Raw genomic sequence first — 12,238 nt, forward strand, 5'->3', positions numbered from 1 at the left:
CCTCCCCTCCCCCTGTTTGAATTTCATCCTGGGGAGAACCCTGTATGTGTACATAAATATTCACTTGTTCGAATTATAACTCTGCCCTTTGTCCTTACCTACTCCTGCCAGACATATCTCGTGAAATCCTGCAGGAAATGTTCTCTAGCGATTTAGCGATCAGGTTTTCCTACCTGCTCTCTTAGTCTTCGTCTTATTCATGTTGTTTGTGCACAGCGCGGGCTAGATACAATAATGTAACCCAAACCCAAGAGGATAGGGGAGTAAGGGGACCCCTATCCTCTTGGGTTTGGGTTACATTATTGTATCTAAGCGCGGGCGTGCGGTGTACTTGTGTATTGCAGATGAGCATTTGACCGGCATTTACAGGTGATTATAGGCGAAATAGAGTAGGAAACACTAAGACTTTGGCAGTAAATACATTTCGTGTTTATTTACCTTTTTTTTTATTGAGACGTTCCAAGTCAAGTGCCTGTGCCCAAGGCGTTATTTAGAAATCTGCCGCCATATTTGCCTCGGTAAGTATGAAAGCGAATGGACTGCCCTACCTCCAGCCTCGTAAATTAGAGATACGGCTGCCGTACCTCCAGACACTGCCTTAAATATATTATTAATATTAGTTATTAGTATTAGTATTACGAGTAATACGACCGTTTCTTTGACCGCAGTGGCTACGGGTACGGTAGCCGTCGGTCGTTGAAGCCCCTTTTTAGCGTTAGGGTTAGGGTTAGGGTTAGGATTAGGGTTAGGTTTAGGTTTAGGGTTATGGTTAGGTTTAGGGTTAGGGTTAGGGTTCTAGCTCATCTAAACTCTCAAATCGTGAATATATTTCCCAAGGCGTTATTTCGAAATCTGGCGCCACCGCCGCCATCTTTGTCTCGTTAAGTATGAAAGCGAATGGACTCCCGTACCCGGGCCGTAGCCTCGAGACATTAAGATACGGCTACCGTACCCGTAGCCACTGCCTTCTTCGACTCGAGTCGAGGGCTGAGCACACAAAAAGACTAACCCAAAGCAAAGGCAAAGTACAATTACTCGGTGTAACGGGTAAGTCGTAAGTTATACAATACCAATTGAGTATATTTTTTATTAACGATAATTTTGTAAGTGATAATTTAGTACGATTACTTACCAAAACTTTTAATGATCACAAAACTCGTACTATAAAAACCAGCAGACGTTGACAATTTTCAAAGTAGGCGCGAACAAGTGAACATCTAATGCAAATTAAAGTTAACATTCTATTCGGAACTTAGCTGTTACGTTTAAAAACATAGAAATATATCTAGTCAGACTAACTATCAGTCGGTTAACTATTTTAATTATTATAGTTATTGTTTATTAATTATTTTATTAATTGATTATTATTTATGAATAAGTTTATTTGAAAGTTTTACAGCGTCTACACATCAATTCAATTGTCGGCTTAGTTCAGTACAGTATGTGTCTGGCTACTCGTGCGCCGACATCAAATCGTAACCTTCTTCTATTCGTAGTGCGCAATATTAGAAGCAAGTGTCATCATCAGCCAGAAGAAGGTCTTCAATTGCGTTATTCCTAGCACTACTAGTACTAGTCGAGTCGAATTAATTTTACCTGCGAAAATTACGTTTTAAGTAGTATATACTATAGTATTTATTTAGTTATTAGTAGTTTAGTTTAGTACTAGTACTAGTAGTAGTAGTAGGAATGCAATTGCCATGGCAATCCTAGCTTTTACTTTTATGCCAATGCCAATTAATGCTTTTACTTTTTAGTTTTATGCAATGTTAGCTCTAGACTAGTCCGAGATTCCTCTGACCAATGCCCACACCGACAATTTTGGTGGTTTTGGTGTGGGTTAGGTGGCATACCCACACCAAAATCGTCGGTGTGGGCATTGGTCAGAGGAATCTCGGACTATGCTAGCTCTAGGCCCTTGGAAGTTGGGTGTCACTTTCCCCCGGGCGTAGATGGAGGGTCACGTGATGTGGCTGCACTTGTGTTAGGATTAAGGCCAATACACACTGCAGCGACAGCGACCGACCGTAGCGACAAACGACAAAGTCGCGGCGACTGGCGCAAACACACTGCAGCGACAGCGACTGACGTTAGGTCAAAGTTCACCCAGCACTCGCCACAGTGGTACACATCATCACATGAACAAACGGCAAAAACTCATGCTGCTGCTTTCAAATAACAAACTCTCAAACTGCAAAAACTCTCTAGGTATAAGGATAAGATAATAAAGTAAAACTATCAGTGTTTATAAAGTAAAACTGCAGCAAACTTTCATGTACATGTACTGTACATACTGTGTCTAGCTTGCCTGAGCTTGCCACAGCTTGCACGCTTTGGTTAGACTGGTTCGCAGCCCCATTGTTTGTGACATGCGGTGCGAGTTTAGCGCCGGAGACCAGTCTATGTCTTGGCTAGCATTATGGGTTATTTATGACGTAATTGTTATGTCACGTGCCGATGGAAACGGCTGCGATTGGCTATTTGTAAAGTGTCGCTCGCGATTGTCACTGGAGAATAGAAACGTTCCTAAATATTTTTTGTCGTCAAGGTTGTCGCCGGTCGTTGTCGTGTGTGTGTGCAATGGCTCATAGGAAACTAGATAGAGGGCACTCACGGAGTGCATACCTCCGCCAGCGACATACGCCATACGCCCCATGTAACATGTATGTGTTACGAGCTGGCTCGCCGCTCGCTGCTGGCTGCTGCTGACTGCTGCCGACTGACTGGCCTGCTGCTGACTCGATGGGCTAATATCGATTGCGCGAACGGACTAACACACGAACACACTACACGAGAGCGATCACATAACCTCCTCCACTTCGTGGGCGGAGGTAACAATAGTTCTATCAATTTTCTTGATCAAGTGGTTTGCTCGTTCACGCCGCGTCGGTCGCTGGGCTGGCAGTGTGTCTTGGCCTTTAGGTACGGTTAGAGTCAGGGGGGGTTAGAGAAATGAAGGCCATGTCTAGCCAGCGGACAAGTATGACTGTGGAATCTTTCTGGTGGAAGATTTGGACTTTGAAGCCGGTACGAGTGACTATGCTGCCAGCGTTAACGCGGCACCTCCATCTCGCTCCTGGGGAAAGTGACACCCCTGTTCCTGCGGCTCTGCAGAGGCGAAAGGATATAGTTCTAACTTCTAGGGCTATTGCAATGCTAGCTCTAGTACTATAGCCCGCGTACTAGTAACATGTCCGCAGGGCTAGCGCTCTAGGAGTTGACTATTAGCCCTGTACGAGTAACTGCACAGTGGCCCTTAACGTAACGAGTAGTAGCAGCTTGAGTTAGATGATGATACCGTATACCCCAATAAATGTCATTTCTGCTAATCATTGTACACATCTGTACATCATTATTTTATAGGCGCGGTAGTGACAGTGTTGTGGTGGATCCCGTGCGCCACAGAAATCTACCTAATCGACTAGTTTGGGGACCACGGTATCGCGTCCGGGTATATATAATATGAATACAGTGGTGGCTATATGCCCGGCACGCCGGCATATATCTGACGGCTGCGGGGCACGGTCTTTCGATTTCCTAACATGCGGCCCGGCATGTTTTTAATTTTCAGCGTTATCTCAAGTAAACAAGGTTTAGGGTTAGAACTGCCAGCGAGATTTAGGAAATCGAAGACCCGCGTCCCCGGCTGCGGGGCGACATATACGACAGCGTATAGTCTACATGTTGCTAAAAACTAATCCATTTATCCTGGGTGCTAAAATCAGGGAAAAAGAATGACCACGTGGGCCACAAACAAGGAACGATGGCTGAGAGATTAGATCTCTTTGTTTATGGCGTGGAAGGTGTATACCTATATCAGGTGGCTGTGGCGTAAAAAATACGGATGGTGAGTTAACACATTATGAGACCTGAACTATTTTTATCTCTACAAGGAAAGCCGCCTTCAATTGCTGCCAAGAAATTCGTGTGTAATATATGTTAATATGGAAGTGGCGATTTACAGTTTACCTATATATATGTTACCAGTGACACTGTGTGCATCGTTTGCTTGTGTGCGTGAATAAAAAATAAAGGGATCAGTGCGCCTAGGCGTTAAATTACGGAAAATTCGGATTTTGGAATTAACAGGTTTACTATTAACTGATTATAATATACGTACCTGTTTTCAGATAGCGAAGTGCGTTGATACATCCATTCTGTAGGGCATTCATATACCACAGGCAGTCGCCGACGATTGTGGTCGAATTCCTGGTGAGTGGCACTGTGTCTCTGGGTGTCGCTACGCGTGTCACTCGCGGCAAGGAATTTCTTAGACTCGGCGAATCTGGTTACCATCTCAAACGTATTGCCGGAACCCGCGACTATGCGCAGGGTCGGAAAGCAGGTCAGGAATCGGGGGGGGGGCATTCTGCCCTCGCAAAGAAGGACATCAAGGGAAATGGGCCAGTGGCTCCAGCTGGTCCCAGCTGGGGGAGGCAGGTATATACCTCCTGTCGGCATCACTTTTACTTCTCGGGTCTATATCGCTGTAGGTGTCTAGGAGTCTCGAACCCCATGTCATGCTGCTTGCTGCTTCGTTCGGGTCATCGGCCTTAATTCGATTTGTTTGCGCCAACGTCGACACATGCTGTCAGAACTGTAGTTTCAAGAGCGCTGTGGTGAACTAAAGCCATTGTTCCGCGTGTACTCACATAAAGCCAGTAGTACTTTCGGGATTGGAAGCCCTGTCTGACCAACAAACCAAGCGGCAAGCCAAACATAGTGTCAGCAAGGCCATTACGATCCATTAAATGGCATCAAAGGATGGGAGAGAAGAACCCTGTCAAACAAACATATCTTTGTTACTCATGTTCATCTTTGCTTCGTGCTGTACATATGAAACTTTACGACATTAAGCAGTCCGTGCATACGGGTAATAGTTTGATGTAGTGTTGGCTCCTACGAGTTGATAGATGATTCACATATAATTTATAAAAGTAGCCAATCGTTTGGACGACTATCGGTGTCATGATGGAGCTTTTAAAACTGTTGCATCTTTGGTATAGGCTTCATTGAGTCATTCTTGCTGGTTAATTAATGTATTCTCCACTTGTCAAGCTATTTTAAATAATCTGTGGTTTTTTGAAGCCTTCACAAGTGTGGTCGCGGCATGTGGCGAGGTGAGCTTGGGCGGTGTGGCTGGGCATTGGCAGGCATCTTGCTGGCGGGTATGGCGGCTGGGCAAGTGGTCCACACGAGTCGGCGCATTGGACTCGGGGCAGTGTGAGTGATCTGCTTCTTGAGACCTGGCTTTCTTTTTGAGGCCTGAAATTGTCAAGAGTAAGAGTGAGTATTATGGTACATTATTAGTCGGTTGGGGCATGATATTGTATTATCACCCGCTTCTGGATATTTTCGAGAAGAGTTGACAGCGCATACAATACCTTGGATTTGATTGTCACATGGCGACAGGTATGAAATCTCCCGCGATCGTGTGTTTCCCCGCCGGTTGTTTTCGCAGCTTGTGCGAAATTTATCAATTTTCTACATCGTCTCAAATCCATTGAGAAAACCTGGGGGGGTCGTACTGCCACCTTCGGGAGCATGTAAAAGTGTCCCGGCGGCTTAGTTGGATCTGCTCTCGTTTTGACCGGCTGGAGGCTTTCTCGGCCACCCCGCGCGCCGGACAAATGTGCTATTCATTCGCGGCAGCCTGCACGCGATGGGCAATACTGCGCGCGAATGGCGGGCTGCGTGCGTTCGCGATGAACAAGCTAGGTTTTCGGAATTTTGTGCGCTCAGAACGGCCATCTGCAATCATTTAAAAAAAATTATGGTGGAAGGACCTCTAGACGCTCCCCGAAGCAGTGCTTAGCAACCTGCGGTGTGCATTATAAGCCCGCTGTTGTGCTGTTCAACATAAGTAATAAATATATCCGCTGGATTTCGTCCTGGGCCATTCTCATCTCGTGCTCATGTTGTTTCAGCGAATGTTGAAGCAGTTACCCAAAACAGGTTTAACGATCATCGCCAATTTTCAGATGCTTTCCATTGTAGCGGATGTGGGCCACAGATCGTGAAGGAGCCGTATCAGAGACACGTACACTGTATTTTGGCGGTGGGCCTCGTAAAAGTAACGCGCTTCATTCTCGCCTTAGCGTGCCTAGCAAGTGACACCTGCCTTATGAATTCATTGATTGAAGAAACTCATGGCCTGGTAATTCTAAGAGTCATACCTGTTGTATGTGGGGGGGGTGGCAGGTAAAAGGCCAGACAACTGTCCACCTGGATTTGGAAGAAAAATAACATAAACAACCTAGATAAATGGCAAATAATCACAAAATAGGTGTAGAATCCGTCGATTGTAACCACGATGTTGAAAACCTTCATCTCACCTGACTTTCCGCCGTATGGACTAGGGAGGTTTTGGCGCCCTTCCCTTCGCCATTGTTTGTTCTGACCTTTAATGATCTTTTTAAGGGGCCTCCCAGGGAATTCAGCTTCGTTAACTATGGCTTTGTGACAGGCAGTGCAGTGTCGCTGGATATGTAAATCCTGTTTAAGATTTCCAGGGTTTACTGCTATACGTATTACTTTAGCCTATTTAACTTATATAGCTTTTTATTGTCGTGATTCATCTTCCGGTAATTAATCTCGATACTAAAGTCTGTTATTTCAAATGTAGCTTGAGTGCAGTGGTTGCCTTTTAAATGAAATACAATTAATAATAGAAACATGCAAATTTTTGCAAATTAAGGCTATTATAATGAAAAATGCGATAAATTAGCCGGTAGAATACATTGAAGTTCGTTGTGCATGTATTCTGAGCTATTAACATGAGACTGAGACTTAGTACACAGATGCACATAAGGCATTTGGCTAATCGACCCGTTTGCACATATATACTGCATCTCTTTGGAATGCATACACGTTACATGCCTTTGTCTAGTGCTGCCAGGACAAAAGACAAGACTCCAAAGCATTAAATAGCATTAATTAATAGTGGACTCAATCTGTATCACTGCAGTTAGCTGATAACCATTTATGACCGTTTATGTTTAGGTTATGTTTAAATGTTTTTTTTTACCATGGGGTAAAAATATTTACAAAATTTTAGGTAACCATTTTGCTATTGAAAAAATACCTGTTCGTGACTATTTGTGAGTGTGTAAATTAATTGAAATATTCATGTAGTACTTGCCTTATGTAAATTTTTATATGATTTGCATACATGTGCTTATATGTAGCTTACATTTTCAGGCAATAGGTGCGACATTTGCTGCAATGATTGGCAGTGGAATGGTTGCGAGATCGATTCCCTACCAGGAGGGCTTCGGTACCAAGCAGCTTGCGTGGGCGGCACATGCCGGCATCATGGGAGCCGTCGTCGCACCTCTGACGTTACTCGGTGGTCCCCTGCTCATCCGAGCTGCGTGGTATACAGCTGGCATCATAGGAGGTGAGCTTTAAAATGAGTGAGGCGTGTATGTAGCCGAGGACTGCACCGTGTCTATGGGATGCATGTCCATTGTTTGACCATCATGGAACTTATCTACTAGCTTATCACCCAATGCCATTAAGCTATAAATTTCACGATGAACAAAATGGAGCTTTTGTTATCCATATCATCCTTAACATGTTTGGAAATTGATCCAGCAACCCACTGCAGATTTTAAAAAATTGCCTACAGTGACTCTGTGAATTGCATCAAGATGCTAAGCGACATCTCCTGGTGAAACGCCATACACACTTGACTGGTCAGAAGCAGGAATTAAGCTATTAGCTGGTGTTATTTTGCGATTGTACTTGCTAAGATAGTTAACAAGATGATCCTGAAAAGAATACAACCTAAGATGGATAGTCATCTCAGGCCAAACCAAAATGGATTTAGACCTGGACGTTCGACAACAACACACATTCTTGCTCTTAGGAGACTAATAGAAGGAGTTAAAAGTCACAATAGTAAGGCTATTATCATCTATGTAGACTTCAATAAGGCCTTTGACTCCATACATAGAGGGATGATGATGAAAACACTCGAAGCATATGATATACCACCAAGATTGCTGAGGGCAATCAGCGAGCTTTACGAAAACACCAAATCAAGAGTGATTACACCTGATGGCGAAACAGAGTATTTTGAAATCAAAGCAGGAGTATTGCAAGGAGATACCCTAGCACCATACCTCTTTGCTATTGTCCTTAACTATGTAATGCGTAAAACCTATGATGGTAGCGAAGACGAGCTTGGATTTCGACTACATAGACAAAGAAGTAGGCGGCATCCAGAAATTACTGTCACTGACCTTGACTTCGCGGATGACCTTGCACTACTAACAGAAGAGATGGAACAAGCACAGGAAGTATTGAGCAGATTAGAACAAGAAGCGGAGAGGGTTGGACTGCACTGTAATGCAAAGAAAACTGAGCTACAAGTATTTAATCATGAAACTCCGGTGATAGTGAAAGTACGGGAAGGTAAAACCTTGAAGATAGTAGAAAACTTCAAGTACCTAGGTGCGTGGTCACAAAGCACTGAAAAAGACTGCGAGGAAAGCTCTTGCATGGAGTGCATGTCATAAATTGAGAAAGGTATAGGAGCTCGAAGCTGGCAAGAAAATTGAAGGTTAGATTGTTTTTAGCTACAGTGGAATCAGTTTTGCTCTATGGGGCAGAAACATGGACACTAACCAAAACTCTGTAGAAACAGTTAGATGGATGTTATACCCGTATGCTCAGGATCGCACTCAATGTATCTTGGAAATGTCATATGACGAATGCTGATCTCTACGAAGAACTACCAAAAGTAACATCAAAGATACAGCGGGGAAGGATGCATCTAGCCGGACACTGCATCAGACACAGAGATGAAATTGTGAATAAGCTGGTCCTCTGGCAACCAACTGAAGGCAAAACCAATAGAGGCAGGAGAAGAATCACCTATGTGGATAACTTGATGGAAGACACTGGAATGCAAGTGGTACAGGAGTTGAGGACCATTATGGAAGATCAAGACGAATGGAGAAAGCGTGTTGAAGCTATGGAGCGTCCTGAAGGACAACCTAGTTGAATTGAGTTGTACTTGAATTCTTTCTGTCTAGAAGGTACCATTTGATGTATACAGTGGGTGCCATTAGCAGCCGGCGTGCAGCGAATTTAGCCGTATATAATATCTCTTGTACGCCATGTATCTGTCCTGCAGCCTGTTAAAATTTGGCCCTCTGTACCTCATCTATCATCTGGATGTGTGTACGTATATATATCAGGGGTGCCACGATACACTAGGTGGCGAATATGATACGTGTCATGATACAGAGTGACTGATACGAATATTAATCATAAACATTTACAAAAGTTGTCCTCGTATGTGGAAGGTCGGGGGGTTCAACTCCCGGCCGGGTCATACCAAAGACTTGAAAAATGGTACACACGGCTTCTCTGCTTAGCATTCAGCAAATAGAGATAGAGTGTGGCAAGTTAACTCGCAGTGCTACCAGTGGAACTACTGTAGCATTTACTGTAAAAGCAGCTGCGGGGCCTCAGGGTTACTGAAACGGAGGTAGGCACCGCCCTATGCGCCATGTAGCTATGCGCTATGCGTATGAAGGCGCGGGAAGGATTTAATAATTAAAAAATTAATTTACAAAAGTAAACATTTCATGTGAACTGTTTCATTTATACGATTACATTTTTCTTTAAAAAACACGAGCTTATCGACATTCCTGGGCACTTTGGATACGCATGAATTTAAGTTCATAGGAGGGACGTAGATTGCCTTAACTAGTAATCCATCTTTTATATTTTGTATTTGCAAATATTCGGCTTTTGGGGTGGCGAATAACGAATTTAATTTGAATATTGGCCAAATTCGATTCGCTTCATGTCTGAGTGTATCGTCACACCCCTAATATATATATATATATGTAGATATATGTGTAATATAATTTGTTATTTACTTTGTGTTTGTGACCAGGCCTATCTACAGTGGCTGTGTGTGCACCCAGTGAGAAATTCTTGAACATGGCTGGACCACTTTCCATTGGGCTCGGTGCGGTCGTAATGGCTTCATTAGGTAAGGGAGTAATGCCATAGCATCAGCTAATAACTGGCTCTAAATGAGTGGGGCGGGGGTGTTGTTGATTGTATGTGAGTCATGTATTCTACAGATTATTATTATTGGGGGATTGAAAATGGAAAGGAAAGGTTAATTTAAGTCTACTAATCAGTAGTGTCATAAATAAATATCATTATTATATTAATTTAATGTGTCTTTATAAAATCGGATAATTATTGTTTGGTAATTAACACAGTTTAACAATTGCGACTGTGCTGTTGCTTATGGCTGTGATGCTCACACACACACTAACAGCAGCAACAAAAATTTTGTAATTTATCATATAGTAATGAGAAGGATGTGTTACACGAACTAATGTGGGAGGTTATTAATGTGTTTTGCATCAATACGCAAAATCAGCGCATACCACGCCACAAATTAGCTTCAGCTTTGAAGGCGTGTCAGACCAAACATGTCTTAAAGGCCTGTGGAGCCTGGTTCAGTTAGTATGTACATGTGTCGTGTTAACGCGCTGTGTTTGCTCGTTGCAGGCAGCATGTTCCTGCCGCCGACGACCGCGCTAGGCGCGGGCCTCTACTCGCTCAGCGTATACGGTGGTCTCGTGCTCTTCAGCGGATTCCTGCTCTACGACACGCAGAAGATCGTGCGCGTCGCCGAGACACACCCGATGTACGCGGTCGCGCGCCGCTACGACCCCGTCAACATGTAAGTAGAGACCGTAGGTGGCGCCGCACGCTCGCTCAGCGCTGTCGACGTAGGTGGTGCCACCTGGTTGCTCGCCACCATTCACTGTTGGTGCCAACCCCTGCTCACCACTGTAGAATGTGCTAAACTAATCCATTATCCTGGGTGCTAAACTAGGATAAAAGAATGACCACGTGGCCACAACAAGGAACGATGGCTGAATTAAATCTCTTTGTTTATAGGCGTGAAGGTGTATTTATATCAGGTGGCCTTGCGTAAAAATACGGAGTTAACACATTATGACCCAACTATTTTACTCTACAAGGAAAGCCCTTCAATTTTTGCAAGAAATGCGGTGTACATATGTGTAATATATGGAAGTGGCATTTACATTTACCTATATATATGTGTGCATGTGACATGTGTGCACTCGTTTGTTTGTGTGCATGAATAAAAATAAAGGAGTTCGCTAGGTTAAATTACTGGAAATTAGATTTTGGAATTAACAGTTACTATATAACTGATTATAATATACGTACCTGTTTTCAGATAGCAAAAGTGGTTGATACATCCATCTGTACGGGCTTCAGTATACACAGGCATGTTTGCGACAAGATTGTGTCGAATTCCTGTGAGTGCGCTGGTGGTGTCGCTACCGCGTATCACTCGGCAAGGAACTTCTAGACTCGGCCAATCTGGTACCATCTCAAACGTATTGCGAACGCGGAACTATGCACAGGAAGCGAGGTCAGGAATCGGGCATTCTGCTCGAAGAAGGACACTCAAAGAAATGGCCATGGCTCCAGCTGGTCCAGGAGGTAATATATACCTTGTCGCATACCTTTGTCTTCTCGGTTATATACGGTAGGTCTATTATAGTTCGAACCCCGATGGTCACTGCTGCTGTGCTTTTCAGCATGGCACTTAATTCAGATTTGTTTAAGTCGACACATGCTGTAGGAATTAGTTAAGAGCGCTGTCGTAAAGCCATTGTCCCTTACTCACATAAAAGCCAGCTAGTAGCTTTGCCGGATGAAGCCCTGTTACAAAAACCAAAGCAACATAGTTGCAGAGGCCATACGATCCATAAATGGCATCAAAAGGATGGGAGAAGAAACCTGAACAACATCATATCTTTTTATATGTCATTTTCTTCGTTGTAATACAAATTTACACATACACATCTGGATACGTTTGATGTAGGTTGTGCTCTACGATGATAATGATTCACACATAATTTATAAAAGTACCCATCATTGGACGGTACTATGGTGTCATGATGAGCTTTTAAAACTGTCATCTGGTATAGGCTTATGCAAGGCTCGACACTAACTTTTTTTTTCAGTGGCCCGATCGGGCCACCAAAATCATTGATTTTCAATTTTTGGTGGCCCGAAAATGAAATCTGGTGGCCCGAAAAAAAAACAAAGAAAAACATTATAAATCTTTATTTCAATCTCGTATTGTATATTATTTGAAAATTGGAAATTGGGCCGTCTGATGCACTTGCACAAGTCTTTAAACAACCCCCACACGATG

At 43.5% G+C, this 12,238-nt stretch overlaps 2 protein-coding genes across 2 annotated transcripts in view; one reads left to right on the forward strand and one right to left on the reverse strand.

Moving 5' to 3' along the window:
• Nucleotides 1–1,220, reverse strand: part of LOC106821314 (serine/arginine repetitive matrix protein 2-like) — a 10,958-nt gene extending 9,738 nt beyond the window's left edge. Inside the window, exon 1 of the mRNA XM_014826066.1 lies at nucleotides 1,133–1,220. The gene's annotated coding sequence lies outside the window, so the exon portion shown is untranslated. The remainder of the gene's footprint in view (nucleotides 1–1,132) is intronic.
• Nucleotides 1,221–7,205: 5,985 nt separating this feature from the next.
• The window catches only part of LOC106821318 (growth hormone-inducible transmembrane protein-like), a 7,763-nt gene continuing 2,730 nt past the window's right edge, over nucleotides 7,206–12,238 (forward strand). Inside the window, exons 1-3 of the mRNA XM_014826072.1 lie at nucleotides 7,206–7,399; nucleotides 9,914–10,012; nucleotides 10,546–10,720. Of these exons, the coding sequence (XP_014681558.1) occupies nucleotides 7,225–7,399; nucleotides 9,914–10,012; nucleotides 10,546–10,720 (449 nt within the window). The 5' untranslated portion in view covers nucleotides 7,206–7,224. The remainder of the gene's footprint in view (nucleotides 7,400–9,913; nucleotides 10,013–10,545; nucleotides 10,721–12,238) is intronic.

This window comes from Priapulus caudatus, unplaced genomic scaffold, assembly GCF_000485595.1.
Source record: "Priapulus caudatus unplaced genomic scaffold, Priapulus_caudatus-5.0.1 Scaffold68, whole genome shotgun sequence".
Lineage (NCBI taxonomy): Eukaryota > Metazoa > Priapulida > Priapulimorpha > Priapulimorphida > Priapulidae > Priapulus > Priapulus caudatus.